At 37.8% G+C, this 21,818-nt stretch overlaps 1 protein-coding gene and 2 long non-coding RNA genes across 3 annotated transcripts in view; 2 read left to right on the top strand and 1 right to left on the bottom strand.

Annotated features, from left to right (window-relative positions):
* The window catches only part of NF1 (neurofibromin 1), a 267,108-nt gene that overhangs the window by 155,248 nt on the left and 90,042 nt on the right, over positions 1–21,818 (top strand). The window contains 2 exon segments of the mRNA XM_021067460.1: positions 951–1,097; positions 3,458–3,568. Of these exon segments, the coding sequence (XP_020923119.1) occupies positions 951–1,097; positions 3,458–3,568 (258 nt within the window).
* Positions 3,575–13,331, top strand: LOC110256062. The gene is made up of 2 exons (XR_002337270.1): positions 3,575–4,713; positions 5,022–13,331. It is a non-coding gene; the product is annotated as an uncharacterized LOC110256062 (long non-coding RNA).
* On the bottom strand, positions 9,133–13,241 carry LOC110256061. The gene is made up of 2 exons (XR_002337269.1): positions 10,757–13,241; positions 9,133–9,750 (listed from the first exon to the last, which is right to left on the bottom strand). It is a non-coding gene; the product is annotated as an uncharacterized LOC110256061 (long non-coding RNA).

The following is a 21,818-nucleotide window of genomic DNA, read 5'->3' as shown; positions in this document are numbered from 1 at the left end:
TATTACCTAAATGTATAATTGCTGGGTCCTGAGGTACACACAGCTTCAGCTTTACTAGATATTGCCACATTACTTTTCACAGTGTACATGCTAATTTAATTTACACTTTGACAGCACTGGGTGAGAGTAACTCTTTATACACATCCTCACCAAAATTGACATTAGCAAACTTCATAATTTTTTGTCAATTTGATGATTTTGAAATAGTATCTTGGGAGTTCCCGTCGTGGCGCAGTGGTTAACGAATCCGACTAGGAACCATGAGGTTGCGGGTTCGGTCCCTGCCCTTGCTCAGTGGGTTAACGATCCGGCGTTGCCGTGAGCTGTGGTGTAGGTTGCAGACGCGGCTCGGATCCCGCGTTGCTGTGGCTCTGGCGTAGGCTGGTGGCTACAGCTCCGATTCGACCCCTAGCCTGGGAACCTCCATATGCCGCGGGAGCGGCCCAAGAAATAGCAACAACAACAACAACAAAAGACAAAAAGACAAAAAAAAGAAAAAGAAAAAAAAAGAAATAGTATCTTGTTTTTATGGGTAGTTTTAAATGTTTATTAATTATTGAAAATTCATATTTACCATGGTTAGCCAGAAATCTGATATCAAGGACAATATGTCCACTGCCTAAGCAGTTGTCTCTTAAAATGGATTCTTTTCATCCTGAGAAAAAGTGGATCAGAATGTTATTTTTACTTACGGATTGCCTATTTAATGGTAATGGATTAAGAATACTAGAAGAAAATGAATTTGTATGTAAATTTTGTAGTTTGGGCAGTGGTCATATTTCTAAGATGTTTCAGTGTAAACTTACAACCCCTAAGATTAGGTGCTATTTAAATATGTGCAGGAACCACCAGCTGACAGTAAAAAGAAAAGCAGCTAGTGACAATCTAAAGAAATATGTACTGCTCAATGTGAATTGCTACTTTTTTCCTAAGTAGTTTGCTATATCTAGGGATCACAAAGCTGTTGGAAGACGACCTTTCGATAAGATGGCAACACTTCTTGCGTACCTGGGTCCTCCAGAGCACAAACCTGTGGCAGACACACACTGGTCCAGCCTTAACCTTACCAGTTCAAAATTTGAGGAATTTATGACTAGGTAAAGTACAACCTTGAAATGATGATTGCTTTCTTTTTGTTGAGATACAAGGTTTACCACAAGGCCATGTGTTAGGTATGCTTGTATATTAGATAGAGGATTATTGGGAAATAACCACATTGCCATGTTTTAGGGGATCTCACTTTTCTCTTACTCTATGTATTGTTGAAATATACTTTGTTTTTTCGGTGATTTTCTTATAAAAATAATGGTATCATTGAATAGTACTTTGGCATTTTGTTTTGAGATGTTTTGGCATTTAATACTTAAAAGATGGGGTAGATAACACTATTTGCATATTATAGTTCTAAAAAATAGAGCTCAAAGTGAATAATTAACTTGCCTAAGATTCCACACTTCATTCATAAGTCCTTTGGTTCTAGGTGCTGAACTCTTTCTGCTATACTGTAATATTTTTCAGGATCTTCCTAAAAATTAATGGTATTCACTTCTTTTAGACTGAGGCTCAGAAACTATAGTATACTTTAATATTGCTATAAATTTTCTGCGGATATTTGTTTTGACACTCATTTAGAGGGATTTAGTTTGGGAGCTAAGTGATCCTCCCTAGATCATATCTGAGCCACATCTGTGATACAGCTGTAATGCCAGATCCTTAACCCACTCTGCAGGGCCAGGGATCAAACCTGTGCCGCCACAGAGACAGTGCTGGATCCTTAACCCACTGTGCCACAGCGGACACCCCTAAAGTATTTTTAAAGGCATAGCTGGAGGAGTTTCTGTCATGGCTCAGCGGAAACAAATCTCACTAGTATCCATGAGGACACAGGTTCAATCCCTTGTCTAGTTCACTGGTTGGTATAGGTCGTAGATGAGCTGTGGTGTAGGTCATAGATGCAGCTCAGATCTGGTGTTGCTGTGGCTGTGGCATAGGCCCGTGGCTACAGCTGTGATTTGACCCCTGGTCTGGCAACTTCCATGTGCTGCGGATGCAGCCCTAAAAAAAAAAAAAAAAAAAAAAAAAAAAAAACCGGTAATAATAATAAATAGTAGATAAATGCATAGACGTAAGAGAATTTAAAGCAAATTGCCTGGTATAGAGTCAGCACAGAGAGATAAGGAAATAGAAAATATGAAAGAGTTCAAGAAATGCAGGTGAGGAGTTCCCGTCGTGGCGCAGTGGTTAACGAATCCGACTAGGAACCATGAGGTTGCGGGTTCGGTCCCTGCCCTTGCTCAGTGGGTTAACGATCCGGCGTTGCCATGAGCTGTGGTGTAGGTTGCAGACGCGGCTCGGATCCCGCGTTGCTGTGGCTCTGGCGTAGGCTGGTGGCTACAGCTCCGATTCGACCCCTAGCCTGGGAACCTCCATATGCCGCGGGAGCGGCCCAAGAAATAGCAACAACAACAACAACAACAAAAGACAAAAAAAAAAAAAAAGAAATGCAGGTGATAGAATGAAAAGGTCTGACATGTCCAGTAGATATTTCTGAAATAGAGCTTTAAGAGAATAGTGAAGAGGCAATATTTGAAGAGACAACAGTTGAGAATTTTCCAGGGTTGGTGAATGACATAAATCTTTAAAGGCACATGCCAGTGTTGAGAATATATAAAAATTAAACCATACTTTTTTTTTTTTTTTTTTTTTGTCTTTTCTAGGGCACCTGCGGCATATGGAGGTGCCCAGGCTAGGGGTCTAATCGGAGCTGTACCCGCCAGCCTTTGCCAGAGCCACAACAGCTCCTGAGACCTACACCACTGCTCATGGCCACGCCAGATCGTTAACCCACTGAACAAGGCCTGGGATCGAACCTGCAACCTCATGGTTCCTAGTCAGATTTGTTAACCACTGAGCCATGATGGGAACTCCTAAACCATACTTTTTAAGAAACATATTTAAATATATATAGGAGTATAATTCTAAAAGTGATCTTAAGAATCAGGGAGATTAGAATGGACTTATAATAAATGGTAGTGGTACACCTGTACCGGTAAGGAACAATCTGGAAAAAGATGCTTATACTGTTGGTGAGATAAAGTCCCATGAAGAAGAAAACATGGGCCTTTCTCACTCATTCAGAATCAATAAGCCCAAAAAGAAAACGGTTGATAAACTGAACTCTTAGAAAACAAATAAATAAAAACTCAGAAACTTCTAAAAATAAATAAATAGATAAAACAATAACCCCGTCCAGTAGTTTCTTAGCATAATCCTAAGAACCACTCTGTGGTTCAAAAACAACACCGTAAAAATTTTTGGTACATGTTGCCACATTGTCCTTCAGAAAGCATGTTGTAATATTTTGTCATTCTGTGTATTTTTTCACTGATCCTCTTGTGGATTTTTGTAGATACTCAATATAAAGCCTCTGAGTTACTGTGTTCTTTTTTTCTTTCAGGCATCAAGTACATGAAAAAGAAGAGTTCAAGGCCTTGAAAACGTTAAGTATTTTCTACCAAGCTGGGACCTCCAAAGCTGGGAATCCTATATTTTATTATGTTGCACGGAGGTAAGAAACACTATGTTTTAGTTTTCTCTTACCAGTTTTTTTTTTTTTTTAAATAGTAAATGTAGTAAATGTAGAGAGACAGCAAGAGCAAGTTTGGTTTTCCCATTTGACTCTATCAGATTCGGAAACAAGTTTTCCTAGGAGAATGTAGCGAGGTAAACAGCCGTCTTGTCCCGGTATAATGCTCAGCATATTAGAAATTGCTTTATTTCTACCTGTTTTACATTGGCTTCTGTTTGTTGTCATATCTGATTTTTTATACTAACAACAATGAATTGATTACCAAGAGTAAAAAATCAGTCTTTTGTTTTCAAATGTGTTCTGATTAAATAATATTTACAACATGATAATCAGAAACTTTTTTAAAACAGAAATAAAACTTTAAAAGTCTTCTTCTGGAAACTTTTAGTAATATGCTGTGTACGACAACATCAGGGTGATTTAACAAATAATTCAGAGACACTCTGAGAAATTTCTGTAAGGGTGACACAAGTGACCACCTGAAAAATTGATTATATTTGTTCATATCATCTTTAGTCAAGGCTGGTTCCTAGACAGCCTTTTGGGAATGCTATGGCTCCCCGTTCACAATAGGTATCATGCTGCCACTGCTTTCTCTCTCATTGTCTTTTCTTTCTTGCCTCATTCCGCCTTTGAGGACCCGTCTGTGATGTAATTTGGTCAGTTTTACTTCTTCCCATTTAGTATGACATAAACTCATGATAAGTGAACCTTAGGGACAATGTGATATAATAGATCACTGGCTTTGGAATCTCAAGGACTATATTTACTCTTAGTTTTGCTATTCTCTAGGCTATAGGAATTAATCTTTATGAATTTCCTGAGTTTAACATCAATCGAGGAATTGTGTCAATAGACTTATTGGTCATGGGTTGGCAGTGTATAGGAAACAAATGGAAGTTGAGAAATAGTGGAAGAAGAGTGGAGAAAAGATGGTGGAAGGCAGAAAACTCATTTAATCAGATAATTCAGGTAACGTTAATACAAAGAAGTCCCAAGAACTGGAGTGTTAGGGAATCAAGAAGCAGTAGAAATTTGCATTTATCCTTAGCCCTCCTATTAAATAGCTCTGAGTAAATCTCTTCACCTTCCCATGAAAGTCTTCTCTTCAACTTTTATCTCAGGTACTGTTTCTTTTTTTTTTTTTTTTTTTTTTTGTCTTTTTTGTCTTTTTGTTGTTGTTGTTGTTGCTATTTCTTGGGCCGCTCCCGCGGCATATGGAGGTTCCCAGGCTAGGGGTTGAATCGGAGCTGTAGCCACCGGCCTACGCCAGAGCCACAGCAACTCGGGATCCGAGCCGCGTCTGCAACCTACACCACAGCTCATGGCAACGCCGGATCGTTAACCCACTGAGCAAGGGCAGGGATCGAACCCGCAACCTCATGGTTCCTAGTCGGATTCGTTAACCACTGCGCCACGACGGGAACTCCAGGTACTGTTTCTAAATTGCTTAAGATGATTTTAATTTTCTTTTGCTTTCTTTTTCTCTTATTTGTTTTTCAATCCCAGCCTTTAATACCACTAATGTATTATGACTTTCCCCAGTTTAAGTAATTAAAATTGAGGAGTTGCCACTGTGGCTCAGAGGAAATGAGCCTAACTAGTAAACATGAGATTCAATCAGTGGGTTGAGGATCTGGCTTTGCCACAGGTTGTGGTGTAGGTCACAGACACAGTTCAGATCTGGTGTTGCTGTGGCTGTGGTGTAGGCCAGCAGCTGCAGCTCCGATTTGACCCCTTGCCTGGGAACTTCCATATGCCGTACCTGTGGCCCTAAAAAGCAAAATAAATAAATAAACAAACAAATAAATAAATGTGAAACATTGATGAGAGAGATAAATAGATGTGTGTTAAATTCTTTTTAGTTTACAAAGTAGCGAAGATTTCTGGAAAACCTCAAAGCTGGGTTTTTTCTTCAGGATCACATTGTGTTCCTTTTCTGCAGTGGTCTGTAACACACAAAGCCAAAGGAAAGTAGCATGGGCCTGATGCAGACACCCTCGGTGGGATTAAATCAGTGGGATTTCCAACAAACTTAGACAGTGACTTGAGAGTACTAAGGATTCCTCGCTCTGCTACTTCCATGTAATCTGAGACAAGTTTTTATAATTTTTTTTTTTTTTTACTAATTTTTACCTGTTTCTTCATATGCTGTACAGTGTATGTTTAAGGTTTTCTTTTGTTGTTATTTTTGTTTTTGGATATGACTCTGCCAATTTCAGACTTTCAGTTGTTTTACTTTCTTACTTATGCCTCCATGAGCACTTCTTGCTTGGCCTCCATGGTCACCTTCACACCTGAGGTGTGAAGCCTCAGGTCCAGGACAGATGGGCACATAACAGCTCAGAGCAGAGAGAGAGAGACCAGTTCCTCCACTGTATATCAGAGCAGAAGGAAATAGTAAACTGCTGTCTCTACCCAGCCAACTTTGTCAGGGAACACTTAGGTTTGGCTTTTTGATATTCCTATGTTTCTGTGGCATAGACTGCCATGTATTAGTTTGTCTTTTGAGCAGTGAGTTCCATTCCCCTTACAGATAGGCTGCAAACATTTCAGCCTTGAGATGTCCAAAACTTAATTCAGTGTATATTCAAGACAACTTCTTCACACTATATTCTGTTTCTCAATAGCATCACCATCCCGTCCCATTCTGAAAACCCTAATCATTTAAAACTCTTTCCTCTTTCTTTTACCCTCCTCATTATCAGTCACCAAGTCTTGATTTTAGTTGTGTGATCTAGGCAAATCAATTAAATTATTTTAGTCAGATCTTTGTTATTGCAAAGAAGTCATTGTTACTTTCTAAAAAATGTAGGCCTAAGGAAAACATGAATTAGAGCAGAGCCTGCCCAAGTGTAGACAGAACCTAGATGGCTGTCAGTCCTGGAACTGGCTTCTCTCTCTTGGCTTCACATTCAGCTCTGCCTCAGGATTTTCCTCTTTCTATATCTTTCCAGCTTTAGCCCCAGCTGGTACCTCAGTACAGCTAGCTTCATTACCTCAATATTGCACACTTGAAATTCCAGAAGGAAAATGTGGTTCAACTAAAAAATACCTCTTTGGCAAAACCTTTAATGCTATGTGCTGGCCAGCCAATAGTTTTCTGGCTCCTAAGTCAAGTACTTGCTCCTAGCCCAGCAGTCATGTGGTTCAGAATGACCTCTTAGTGCTAGTCCTTTATCATGGGCTATCCTTAGGTATGTGTTTTAATTTTTTTAATTGGATCTTAATGGTTTAATGTTACTTTTCAGTATCTTGGAAATGTCTTTGAGTCCATTTTTTCCCCCACTACCATGACTGAGACTCTCTTACTAGTTTTAACCTGTACTAATGCAGCATTCTTCTACTCCCTCAACCCCACATAACTATTTCTAGGTCACCTTAACTGCTTCTGGAGGCAGTTTCCAGTACAGATCTAATCTTTCTCTCTGTGTTAAATATCACCTTTGAGTCCCATATAAAGTCCAGGTTCTGTAGTTAGGCATGCTTAGGTGCCCCATAATTTTGACCTAATTTAGTTTCTGATCTTTTCCTGCTATTCCCATTCATATACTTTTCCTGCCCTACAATAGTTAAAATACCATAAATATAAGAACAGTTGTTGTAGCATTGTTTATAGTGGCAAAAAATGAAAATAATATACATATGTATCATAAGGAAATTGTTGAATAAATGATACATCTGTATTATGGAATAATATGCAATGTATTGTTTGTTTTGCTTGTTACAAGTGACAGAAACAAAATCTGAACTTGTATAAACCAAAAAGGATATCAATTGGCACATATACCTAAGAAGATCAAGAGATGGAGTGGCTTCTTGTATGACTCTATGCAGAGATTTGACCAATGTCATCTGGAGGACATCTGTCTTCCCTGTCTCTGGACTCTACTTTCTTTGTGGTGATTTTACTCCAGGCAGCTCTTCCTAAGCTATAACAAGTGATGGTTTATATTCTTCCAGTTTAACAGCTCAGTGGAAAAACACCTCTTTCCCAGTAGTTACAGCAAAAGTGCTGGTCTTACTGGCCTGAATCATGTGCCAATTCTGAGGCAATTGCTATGGCAAGGGGGATGGAAATTCTTAGTTGTTTAAGCCTGTGTCATGTGCCCATCCCTGGAGCTCAGTGGGGAAGCCAGCCCTACTTGACCTGCATGAACCGAAGAGGGGTAGGCATACGGATGGGGTTCCCAAAAAGAAGTTGGATTTCTGATATCAGAATGAGGAAAATTGATTCTGAGAGGGTGAAAGTAGCAGCAGTCCTCTAATGCAGCTTTAAAAAGATCCAGAAGGATGACTCAACACTTAGCATGCAAGGTGCAGAGGAATATGGGTGTGTTTGTACACATGCGTATAATACGTATGGACTGGGAAGTGTGTGAAAGTATACATACTAAATGCTTCCCATTGCTCATCTCAGGGGAGAATGGTTGGAGTAGGAAGAGGGCCAATTACAGTATTGCTGTTATATATCTCTATTGTTTGACTTGCTGCTAGGAACACATATTATTTTTGTAAGGACAATTAAAAATATAAGACCTAAAAGTACATTGAAAAGTTTTCTTCTTAGGAATGTCGTGGTACATACCTGGCAATTGCTTTTTGGGTAGTTGCAGTAATAATGATAATAGCTAACATTTACTGAGTGCTTTCTCTGCATTAGGCAAACTGTGTGTATTATATATTTTTTCATTTAACTCTTAAAATAACCTGCTGAGGTATTTTTATTACCAGTGATTAACTTTATATAAACTAAAATTTAGAGAAAGTGTTAGTTATTTGCAAATCCATCTATCAGAATGACCTGGAAAATTAAAACAAACAAACAAACAAACATATATGTCCCCATGGCCCTACCTGGGCTGCCAAATGAGCATCTCAGGGTAGACCCTAGTCTGGGTATCTCGAAGGCACCCCAGGTTGCTTCATCTGTACTCAGTTTATTACTGGTTTGTTTGGGAGTCTCACTGGGTCATGTGTTTAACTCATGTTACTCAACTAGTACGAATCAGAGTTGGGTTTCAAACCTTAACAACTGCACTGTTAATAACATGGTTATTATCACTGTTAAAATTGTATACAAGGTTTAGGTTAAGTCAGTCTTTGTAGACCAGCATGGAAATCTCACCAGTCATTATGAGACACATTTCTGTAGGTGAGGGTTCTGAATTCTAAGCATCAGATTTACAAATGACTTTGAAATAAAAGACAAAGCTTTATTCAAAGTAAGATCATTTTGTCATTGGGGGTATTCTGCCTTTCAAAGGTTAGCAGAATTGGAACATTTTTTTACTGTAAGAACATATTACTATTACATATGCATGGAATATGGTGACACAGATAGGTGTATTGTTTTGCAGAGCACTGTAGTTTCTCCTTTTGTCTATTTAATAAAAAACAACACACTTCCCCATCCCTAGTCCCTGTCCCCATCCTTAGTCCCTAGTCCTGTCCCCATCCTTAGTCCCTAGTCCCTGTCCCCATCCTTCTCTCTCACACACACACTCACAGAGGCATCCTTTGGTTAAACATCACCAACATAATTTTCTCTTACATCTTTAATGTAAAATTCTGAATTTCAGTTCAATTTTGCAAACACATAAAAGCCAAACATGGTATTTTGCCTTTTTAAGCATTTATAAGGAAGGAAGCCATCATATTAAGGTAATAATTAAGCTTATACAATTAAAATTTGCAAACAATCAAATTAAGCTAGGATAATGACAGTTTCTTCAGAAGTAAATTGAAATAAATTTGGTTTTCCTAGTGTACTTGTTGTCATAATGAACTGAGATAGCCATGCAGACCGTCCAAGTCCACTTCAGCCTGAGTGCACACAAAACAGCAAAAATACTACATAGGAAAGAAAGTGAATGTTGTCTATTGGATTCAGTATGGTGCCACCACTTTACGTGTTCATGGTTGTGGCTCTCTTTGGGCTTACTTCTGTTTTCAGAGTTGTCTCAGGATTTGAAGTCGTCTTGGGATCCGAGGTTCTTTGGAGCTTTTGAACTGTATTCACATTTGGGGTTGTCTCAGAAATCAGGCTGGTCAGCTCGAGGCTGTCGTAGAATTTGTGGTTGTCTGTGTTAGAGGTTTCCCCAAAATTATCAACAAACAGGAGGAACAGACTGAGTAGTAATAGCTTTAACATTATTTTCCTGTTTGGAAATAATGATAGAAGATTAATCTAACACTTGGATCACAGACAAATCTAAAAACTAGCATTTTTAAAAAAGTGGTGAGGCCATTTGAAGAAATATGGATGAACCTAGAGATTATCACGCTAAGTGAAGTAAGTCAAGCAGAGAAAGGCAGATATATGATATCACTTATATGTGGAATCTAAAAAAAATGGATACAAATGAACTTATTTGCAGAACAGAAACAGACTCACAGACTTTGAAAACAGACTTACAGTTACCAAAGGGACAGATGGCGGGGAGAGATGGACTGGAGATTTGGAATTGGCATATGCACACTGCGGTACATGGAATGACTGGCCAATGGGGACCTGCTGTATAGCGCGGAAAACTCTACCCAGTACTCAGAGATGATTTATATGGAAAAAGAATCTGAAAAAGAATGGATGTGTGTACATGTGTAATTGAATCACTTTGTTGTGCAGCGGAATTTATCACAGCATTGTAAATCAACTATTCCTCAATGAAACTTTAAAAAGTGAAAAAAAAAAAATGGTGGATGAGGTGATGAAGGAAACCTTAGCTCTGGTGAAAGGCCAGCCTTGGTTTAAGAAATTTCATAGCTTTTAAGATAAAAGGAAATTCAGAAGTGATCAATACCAACTCCATTTTATAGATGGACTCTGACAAAGGGCATTACTTGCCTGAGGATGCACATCTAAGAAGGACCAGAACTAGAACTTGAGTCTGAGTCTTAGTTTTTTAGTAGATGGGGACTGCAAAGGCATAGTATAGACATAGTGTAGACTAGTAAACCATTTTTAAAGTAAGGCTAACTTTTTTTATCTTATATTCAAATTTAATGGTTTGCCACATTTGAGATATAGCAGATAGCCCATGTTGAGCATCGTTAACTATTCTTTTTTTTTACCTTAAAGCTCAAACTTTAATTTTATAAATCTGATATGCTAACATTTACATTTGGTTCTAATATATAATTGAGAAAATTTTAAATTAATATTACCTTTTGATGTTTTTTCTTTAAGACTTGAGGTTTTCTCCAGTGTCCTATGGGGAATCTAATTTCTTATTCACTATGTGCTGTTTAAATAAACTTAGTAAGTCACGTGTTATAAACTTGACCTCCTGTTTGCTCTTTGGAAATAACCTGTTGAATGCTTTCCAAATTGGTGCAAACAGATGGACTATGGCAGAGATCAAGAAATTCAAATGAAGTATTTCTATAATCCAGTCACTTATTTAAGGAACCCTATGAATACCACTTTGTGATTCCTCTTATCAATGTATATATTAGCCTTCACTGGATTGACTTTTAACTGGAGAGGAATTTGCCTATTGTGATTATTATGACTTAAAATCAGGTGAGAAAAATATATCTATTAGAAATAGAAATCTGTCTTTTTCTTAAAAGCTTCTTGTGTGTATGTTTACAAGGTAGTGTTTGACCATGATTATTTTGAAGTTTTAAAAATAATTCAGGGAGTTCCCATCATGGCATGTGGAAACAAATCTGACTAGGAACCATAAGGTTGCGGGTTTAATCCCTGGCCTCGCTCAGTGGTTAAGGATCAGGCATTTCTGTGAGCTGTGGTGTAGGTTGCAGATGCTGCTCGGATCTGGCATTGATGTGGCTGTGGCGTAGGCCGGCAGCTACAGCTCCAATTAGACCCCTAGCCTAGAAACTTCCATATGTCACGGGTGCATCCCTAAAAAGACAAAAGACAAAAAAAAAAAAGTTCTATGGGCTTAATCTCTAGAATATACAAGCAACTTATACAACTCAACAGCAAAAAAGCCAACAACCCAATGGAAAAATGGACAAAGGACCTGAATAGACATTTCTCCAAGGAAGATATACAGATGTCCAAGAAGCACATGAAAAAATGCTCAACAGCACTGATTATTATAGAAATGCAAATCAAAACTACCATGAGATACCATCTCACACTATTCAGAATGGCCCTCTTTAATAAGTCCACAAATAACAAGTGCTGGAGGGGATGTGGAGAAAAGGGAACCCTCCTGCACTGTTGGTGGGAATGTAAGCTGGTACAGCCACTATGGAGAACAGTACGGAGGTATCTTAGAAATCTATACATAGAAGTACCATATGACCCAGCAATCCCACTCTTGGGCGTATATCTGGACAAAACTTTCCTTAAAAAAGACACATACACCTGCATGTTCATGGCAGCTCTATTCAGCAATAGCCAAACGCTGGAAACAACCCAAATGTCCATCGACATATGATTGGATTAGGAAGATGTGGTATATATACACAATGGAATACTACTCAGCCATAAAAAAGAATAAAATAATGCCATTTGCAGCAACATGGATGGAACTAGAGACTCATACTGAGTGAAATAAGTCAGAAAAAGACAAATACCATATGATATCACTCATATCTGGTATCTGATATACAGCACAAATGAACCTTTCCACAGAAAAGAAAATCACAGACTTGGAGAATAGACTTGTGGTTGCCCAGGGGGAGGGGGAGGGAGTAGGAGGGATTGGGAGCTTGGGGTCAGTGGATGCAAACTATTGCTCTTGGAATGGATTTACAATGAGATTCTACTATGTAGCACTGAGAGCTATGTCTAGATACTTACAACGCAGCACAACAAAAATATAAAAATAATTCAGGAATATAGCATTCCAGGAATTTAATTTCTAGTATATAACGAAAGAGTAATTATTCTATTAGAAAGGGAGTTAAGCTTTATTAATATAAAACTAATTAAGAATTATATGTGAAAGTGATACTTTTCATATTGAGTTGACAAAGTTTTTTTAGTACATTGAACCACCCACTTTGAAGTACATTAAATAAATTCTTTAAATTTCATCTTTTGATCACTCCTTTTCCTTGGTAAATGGCATACAGGGAAGTTAGTTTCTATTGTGCTAATGTTTTCATCACATTAGTCAGCCTTCTTTAAGAATTGCAGGGCTGTGAACAGTTGTGTTGACATACAAGGAAGTTGCTACATAAATGGCAGAAGTACAAGTCAGTACATGTTTTCTGACTTGTTTTATTTTGTGTGGGTTTTCCTTCCTCCTAAATTTATAGAACCAGTGCTTGCTAAATCTTATTTATATGGTACTTACAATATTGAACATTACTTAACTGGAGCTTAGTGTGATCTGACCTAAGAAGTAAACATAAAAAAAGCCTCTTAGCAACCAGAGTAGATATTATGAATCAGAGTACTAAGATAATGCACAGACAAATTTTTATTGATGCATCAAACACTTCAATCTCAACATATTTAAAATTTTAAATTCAACATTTTTCCCTTCCTATTCTTTTATCCAGATACATTTTTCTCAATCCATTTCTCAGTTAACTGCATCATTGCCTAGCCAGTTGGCTCACCAATGTTGAATTTCTTATTTCCTTATTGATCTTAAGCTGCCCAGGCCTCTTGATGATGATTAAGTAAAATTTAAAATTCTGAACTCTCCAGCATTTAAATGCTCTCCCCCCCACCAAAAAAAAAAAAAAAAAATCACTTGCCATTACTTAGGCCTTTAAATGCCTTCCACTTCTTGATCATTGTGCAGCCTCCCCATCTGCCCAAGATATTTCTTCTCCTCATTCAAAATTCCATTCTTCCATCAAGATCTGACTGATGGCAGCACATTTTATGTGAGCCTTTCTTAATTCTGCATTTCAGCATCTGTCATTTTAGGACTTCATATTCTAGAGCACTTATCAGAGTCTGTTTCCTAAATCTTTCTTCTACCATGTTCTGATTTGTGATCAGGCAATGCCTCTTAGTCTTTGTATTCCCTCTACCTGCTGGGATAGTGAGTACTTGGTACAGATTAGGGTACAACATTGGAATTTATTGAAATATCTCCTCTTTGTTTCTTCATGCCTGTGGACTGATAGCATTCATGATGTCTAAAATAATAAGAGACATTTGGTCATTAACAGTTTTCCTAGCATCATAAGCATGAATTTGCAACTCACAAGCCTGAGTTTAAGTCCCATCTCTACTTTCTGGCTGCTCTTTTGAGATGATTTTTTATTTGTATGATATGGGTCATAATATATATCCACATCCTTTAGCTGTGATAAATAACAAAAATTCAACCAAGTAAATTATAAAGATCTAATTGGTCTTGTTAAACAATTCATGAGTTGGACAGCATCCTAACAAGTAGAAAGGAGCTCCAAAGGATTCTGGACAGGGAAAGGTGTTTAAAGGTAACACAGGAAGCCATAACAAGAAAGATTATTTTAGGGTACCATGAGGGATAAAAGGGGTCTGAGTGGCAGATTATCTCATCTTCATTTTGGGGATAAAGGTGATTACCCCATTGGTGATTACCCCAGAAAATTCCATACTGACTGGTTATGATTGCATTCATGGAAAAGGTTGTAATTGCAGTTAGATTAGATACCAAGTTTTGGTTTTAGCACAAGTGACTCCATTTGGGGCTTTTCCTTCCTCCCTTCCTTCCTCCCTCCCTCCTTCCCTCTCTCCCTCCTTCCCTCCCTCCTTCCTTCTCTCTTTCTTTTTAAATGGTATTTAGTAGCAAGTGGCTTCTCAGTGTGGACAATTACTTTTCAAAAATTGATTTGGAAGCTTCCTGAGAAGGTGGATATGCAAATGTGCAAAACAGGCTATTGTTATGTTAGATTTAAATATGAGTACCTTTTAGAATTGTACATAAGCACTTCTACAGTAAAATTTTAGCCTCTTCATTGTAGAAATCTAATATAGAAAAAAGAACACATTTCTCCTTAGTTGAAAAATGCATGTTCTGAGGGGAAATATCCAGTTTTGAACGTTTGTCTTCCTAGTAGTAAAATACTGAAATCCCATCGTCTAAATGGCTTGTCATTCTTGTTTATCATTATCAATGAAAACGGTGATTTAATTTAAGAAAGAGAATCTCCTTTCTGTGTGATTCTCTTGGATAATGGTATCTCCATCCACCTTGAGCCGCAATAGGAACTCCATTCATATAACACCTTTTGGGTTTTTGCATTTCTTCGTTACGATCTGTAATATTATTTCTTAAATATTTTTACTGACTTCTTTCTTTTTTTTTTTTTTTTTTTTTTTTTTTTGTCTTTTTGCTATTTCTTGGGCTGCCCTTGCGGCATGTGGAGGTTTCCCAGGCTAGGGGTCAAATCGGAGCCATAGCCACCGGCCTATGCCAGAGCCACAGCAACGCAGGATCCGAGCTGCGTCTGCAACCTACACCACAGCTCACGGCAACGCCGGATCGTTAACCCACTGAGCAAGGGCAAGGACCGAACCCGCAACCTCATGGTTCCTAGTCGGATTCGTTAACCACTGCGCCACGACGGGAACTCCTACTGACTTTTTTCTTAAGAGAAACTTATATTTACCATAAACAGATATTCAGTATTGACGGCCGTAACTAGAAAACCAGTAAATGAAAGATAGTGGTAAAAAAGAAATACACAATTATTAAACAACTATTTCATATACACGCCATCATGTAAGTAGCATGCTTCAAAAAACCACTGGCTTATAAGATAAATCTTTGTTCTAACATCTCATACAAGTCTTTTCATAATGTTTTATACTATTCACAATAGTTGCAAGATTGTTGAATTAAAGCAGAAGATTAAATGTCATTTTGGTAAGAGGCTAGAGATGCTGGTCTTATTCTGGATCTCTCAAAATGCTATCATCTTTAATGTTGTTCCAAGTAAGCCTTATGTACCTTCTGGTCTGTGCTCAGGAAAGTGTGTTCATGATACATTGTTGAGGGTATCTTTAAGGACAGTTGTCAAGAAGACTCTAGGAGCAAAGCCACAAAAATTGTCCAGAAAGCTCCGAATGCCTTACATACTTCCACTGTGTTAATTGGAAAAGTCTTTAAAGCTATTTTTTTATCAGTTAGTCATCTAAGTTTAAGAATAGAAAACTACTCATCACAGTGTGTAGTAACATCTGTAGAAAGATGCTTTAGACTTTGTATGTCTCACCTTTGCTTCAGCAATATTGACCATCTCACCATTGCCCTACTCTACCATGCTCTGGCATGCTGGCATGCCTCTGTGATTTTGCTTAGGCTTACCATCAGCTTTGGATGCTTTTAACATAGGGCAGACTCCTGCTTTTGATTCAAGACTCATCTCAAAAACCTGATTCTCACTCCTCTAAGCAGGTTTAAAAAAGTAAAAATAACAGCTTTGTTGAGATATAACTCACATAAAATTTACCCTTTTGAAAGTGTACAATTTATTGTGTTTCAGTATGTTCATTCACTTGGGCAGTCATCACCACTATCTAATTTAAACATTTCATTTGCCCAAAAAGAAACGCCCTACTCATTAGCAGTCATTCCCCATCCCCCCCAACCCCTTTAGTCCCTTAGCAACCATTGTGTGTGTGTGTAAGCGCCACATTTTCTTTATCCGTTTGTCCATTGATGGACACTTAGGTTGTTTTCACATCCTGGCTGTTTTATTTATTTATTTATTTATTTATTTATTTTGCTTTTTAGGGCCGCACCCGCAGCCTATGAAAGTTCCCAGGCTAGGGGTCTAATGGGAACTGTAGCTGCCAGCCTACACCACACAGCAACACCAGATCCAAGCCTCGTCTGCAACCTACATCACAGCTCGTGGCAACGCTGGATCCTTAACCCACTGAGTGAGGCCGGGGATCAAACCTGCATCCTCATGGATCCTAGTTGAGTTCGTTACCACTGAGCCATCTTATGGAATTCCACATCTTAGCTATTTTAAATAATGCTGCAATAAACATGGAATTGATAGAATATAATTCTCCTATTCATCTGTTAGACTTACAGCTCCTAGGTCTTAGATTTCCTCATTGGACACACAGAGACTCTAGGAGAGTATGTGGTATTTTATAGAACACTTAATAAACTTAGATTTTAATTATTATATATATGTAATCATTCAGTGATAGTTTTAAAATTAATCACCAGCTTTAATTATGGACACACATAACTGTAGTTTAAAGGGAAAAGACCTGATTTAATATTATTAAATATTAATATTTAATAAATATTATTTATTATTTATTTATTATATAAATTTAATAAATATTATTTAAAAAGTGATTAGTGTTGGAGTCCTGAATTGAGCCAAAGATTTCTTGAGTGATTTTTTTTTCAAGTTTCTTTTTTTTTGGTTTGACTAGCTTTGTTTTCTGTGATTTTTGGTTTATAAAAGTATAGTGTCTATGGGTGTTAGTGAAACAAGGCTCTGATTTACTCATCAAAGATGATATAGTGGAGTTTCCATCATGGCTCAGTGGTTAATGATCCCGAATAGTAACCATGAGGTTTCGCTCAGTGAGTTAAGGATCTGGCATTGCCGTGAGCTGTGGTGTGGGTCGCAGACGCGGCTTGGATCTGGTGTTGCTCTGGCTCTGGCGGAGGCTGGTGGCTACAGCTCCAATTAGACCCCTAGCCTGGGAACCTCTGTATGCCACGGGTGTGGCCCTAAAAAGACAAAAGACCCCCCAAAAAAGATGATTTGGTGATCGATAGAAAGTGAATATCCTGGTGGTCATGACTTGACATGTACTTTAAAAAGAAGCAGTGTCTGCGGTGCATCTCTTGCTATGAAAACACAGTTGTATTTGGTTTTTTTTTTTTTTTTTTTTTGGTTTGGTTTGGTTTGGTTTGGTCTTTTTTCTTTATAGGGCCGCACCCAAGGCATATGGAGGTTCCCAGGCTGGGGGTCTAATCGAAGCTGTTGCTGCCGGCCTACGCCAGAGCCACAGCAATGCTAGATCCGAACCGCATTTGCGACCTCCGCCACAGCTCATGGCAACGCCAGATCCTTAACCCACTGAGCAAGACCAGGGATCAAACCCCCAACCTCATGGTTCCTAGTTGGATTCGTTTCTGCTGCTCCACATAGGGAACTCCCATGGTTGTATTTTGAATCAACTGTGGTTCACCTCTTTGAGCATAAGTATATAATCGTTGAAAGGAATTAATCCTGAGATACGCTTATGCAGTTCGATATTATAAAACAACATGGAAAAATTCTAAAACAAGCATTTAAGAATAAGTTCAACCAAGTGAGTATTGTTCCATTCAGGAGAGTCGCTGCCACCTTTGAGCACACATTTTTAGGGAAGTACATTTTTGGAAGTGCAGTCAGAGTCTGAAGCATGTTCTTTTTATTTATTTATTTATTTATTTATTATATTTTTTTTTTTTGTCTTCTTTTGCCATTTCTTGGGCCGTTCCTGCGGCATATGGAGGTTCCCAGGCTAGGGGTCTAATCAGAGCTGTAGCTGCCAGCCTACACCAGAGCCACAGCAACGCGGGATGGGAGCTGTGTCTGCAACCTTACACCACAGCTCAAGGCAACACCAGATCCTTTTTAAATGTCGTAGAAAAATCCGTTGAAATTTTTTGAAAGGGCAAAATGTCATTTAGTAATACTATTTTTTTGTTGTTGTTTAAAATAAGTTTTTTCTTATGTGACTTTTAAACTGGCTCTTAGTAAAATTTGAGAGAGGCCCCAAAGGTATTTTCACTAATGACAGCCTCATTGGAATAAGAGTTCAATGACTCAAACTTGGCTGATTTGAAGAGAAATATAAAGAAATTTAGATATGAGACATTTATATTTAAAATTAAAATCAGTTTATAATCAACTCATAGTTAAAATATGAAGACATTTTACTTGTTTCAGATGACTCCTTCATCCTTTAATTTTACTATGTTTTAAAGAGACTTTAGCCTTTACAGTGTGTCTCCAAGTGTGTATTTAATGTCCCGCAGCTTTTATTAAAAAAAATTTGTGTCAGGGCAAGACACTCATAGCACTCCATCAAAGTAAACTTTGATTAACAAGGAAGATTTCATGTAATCATTATAGATAGTCATACCATGAGGAAATACAAGAGCCTGTACATAGATGAAATTATTTTTAAACCTTTATTAGCTTTCTTTAACTATTTGTAATTGGTATGAGGAAATACAGCTGAGTATCTGATGTCTAAGTAATAGAACTGGGAAGTGGATGTGGCTGTGTGCCAGTTACTCTCACACCATACAATGTCTCAGATGCAGTAGTGGTCACTGAGGCTTTGGTTGGCGAGCAGCGGCCTTCCCAGTGGTTATTGTGGTGTATGGCCTCCTTGTTTTCCTTTAGAGATGTTTTGTTTCTTTCTTTCTCGATGAAAAGCCTTTAAATCTTAGTTTATTTTCCGAGGCAAGCATTTGAAAGCATTTGAACTCCCTCAGCCTTCCAGAAGCGTTCACTTTGAACTGTGACTATGGGCAACAAAGTAGCACGAAGTAAACTACATTTCCTGATATTGACTGTTTCATCAAATTCACTTGATACTTGGCCTTGAGATACCCATTTAAAATATTCAGATATCATTTTTTTTTTTTTACTGAGAAGTCATATTTTCCATGGAATAAATAAATACAAACCTTTTAAGTTAGTTATCTGAAGTGTTAACTAAGGAAGACAGATACCGTGGTATTATGCACCACCTAATAATGTTCAGTCATTTCCATTTCTGATCTTTTTAATTACCAAGAATCTCTTATGCAGGGCGTAGCACTAATATTTAGAATGTTTATGTAGAACCTCTAAAGTGCTTTAATATAAACAATTTAATCTATTCTTTAAAATATCCATATGAAACACATGTTCTTAACTAGGTTTTTACCATAGGACACATTTAATGCTTTGCCCAAGATTACACAGGCTGTTGGCAACAAAGTCTTATCTCACACTCCTTCTCTTAAACCACAAGGTGCTTTAAGTAGTCTTAGAATTGTTTTGATCAGAAAGGAATCATACATTTGTGCTGTTTGTATTGTGTGTTTGTGTATGTTTGTGTTTAATTGGTGTTCTTCGATCTCATCGATATCTTCTAACAAATTCAGAATGTTGGGCCACAGTTTATAGAAAAGATAAATAGGTGTATTTAGCCTATGTCTCAGCCGGCTCCTGAACATGTTTAACAGAGTTAGGGCTATTGCACCAAAATGATATTTCTTAAAAGATGAGCTTTTTAAAAAGCTCACTTAATATCACAGTTTTTTAAGTGTGAAGCAAACTAATCTGCTTAACACATTATTAACACGTTGAGGTGGCATTTTTTTTCCTATTTCCTTGATTTCCCTTGAACAATCCACTTGTACTAAATTATTCACAGGTATCAGAATTTACCTTTCTCTGTCATTGTTCCAAAGGTAACTTTCCACTGCCCAGAACAAATTCCTTACATGACAGGTAGCAAGCTAGCCAAATTCTCCTTCATTCACAACTTTTCTTTACTCTCTCTTTTCTCCAGACTATAAAGTATGACTTTGACCTGCTAGAAGAAACTTAGGCTCTAGAATAACACTTGGACATTTGACTTGATCTGTGTTAAGTAGGTTATTGTTACAACTTTGTTCTGTATTAATTCATTCTATTATTTAATAAATTCAGATCAAGATGGCAAAAAGAAAAAAAAAAAAAAAAACCTCTTAGCAGGAGGTGATATCTAAACTGAAATTAAAAGGATGAATAAGGGTTCTCCAGGGGAAGAAGAGGGAAAGGAGTGTGCTAGTGAGTACATGCAGAATCAGAGAGCCTTTTGGCAAGAGAGAGCTTGGGGAATGACAGGGTCAGAAAGATTTTTTGTTTGAACTGTACAGTGTGAGGGAGCTGGAAAACTTTAAGGTGATAAAGGGAAGCAAGGGCTTGATCATATTGGGAGTTTGGGTTTTATTCCAAGACATGAGAAATGGAACGGTTTATGATTTTTTATTTTTGGTCCTTTTGTTTTTAGGAGAGAAAAGAGCTTGTCTGATTATATTTGTTGGGGAACAGTCCTAACAGCAATTAAACACAGAGTGTTAATGTAAGCTGATACAGAATGTATGTGCCTCAAAGAAATCTGATAGTGCTTCTCTGTCTCTGAGCTGTACCTCTACTGTCTCGACCTCTCCTACCTATTCACAGTTCATTTTATATTATCTTTCTTTTTTTTTTTTTTTTTTTTTTTTGTGCTCAACCTAGAGCCCATGGATAGTTCTTTAGTTCTTTTCTTAGATTTTTTGCATTTTTCAGAGACAAAGCAGGTAATAAAACATATTTGGTATACATATTAGCCTTTAGGTATATTTATCTTTTGTTATTTTTATACATAGTTCTATAACATAGATGTTTATACATCCTGTAATTTTTCTTATCTTTCTAGTACTTGCATTTTCCACACTTCAAACTTAGAAAACTCTACATAAATTTGTATTGGACACATGATATTCTGGCCAGTGGGTCATCATTTAGTAGATATTTAGCATTCCATTTGTCTTGCTGTTAGAAGAATGCTAGTATTTACCTAGCATTTACTGCATTAAAGGAAACTATTTTAGGTTTTTGATCATTGCTACATTGTTCCCACCCACCCCTTGCTATAAATGGTGTGTTAAATTAAAAAAATGAGATTACGACTTGTTGAAAGAGGCACACAGGTTTGGCACGTAGCTCCCACAACTTCCGAGGGAAGTGGAAACCCCTGGCCTTATTTTGATTGAAGACTCAGTTTCAGTACACTCACACAGAGGAAGTAAAGTCACAAGATTTATTACTTAGAGATCCCCAAAACATGGGATGGGGCATGCACATTGAGCTGGAGGAAGAGCAGTCCTCTGCCAAGTCAAGAGCAAACAGAAGAAAGAGCACAGAGTAGCAAGCACATTTTACTTACAAGGTGGATGGCATGAGAGTCACTAACTTTTTGCAGGCTCAGCTCTAAGTAGTTATTTTCAAAGGTGCCCCGGGAAAAGCAAAATGGAACTTGTGGAATTGTGTGCAGGGTTGTCATTCTATGAAATGCTTAGTAACTCAAAATGGCAATTTTCTCATCACAGTTGCAGATTGCTGTCCAAAAGAGTTGTATGTGAATATGGCTGTTTCACTATGTCTTCCCCAGCATTGATTATTATTACCTTTTTTAAAATTGCTTACTGGGAGGTCCTGTCGTGGCTCAGCGGTAACGAACCTGACTGGTATCCATGAGGACACAGGTTCGATCCCTGGCCTCGCTCAGTGGGTTAAGGATCCAGCA

This window comes from Sus scrofa, chromosome 12 (assembly GCF_000003025.6).
Source record: "Sus scrofa isolate TJ Tabasco breed Duroc chromosome 12, Sscrofa11.1, whole genome shotgun sequence".
Taxonomy (NCBI): domain Eukaryota; kingdom Metazoa; phylum Chordata; class Mammalia; order Artiodactyla; family Suidae; genus Sus; species Sus scrofa.
Note: the sequence above shows the minus strand (reverse complement) of the source record. Positions and strands in the feature narration are given on the sequence as shown.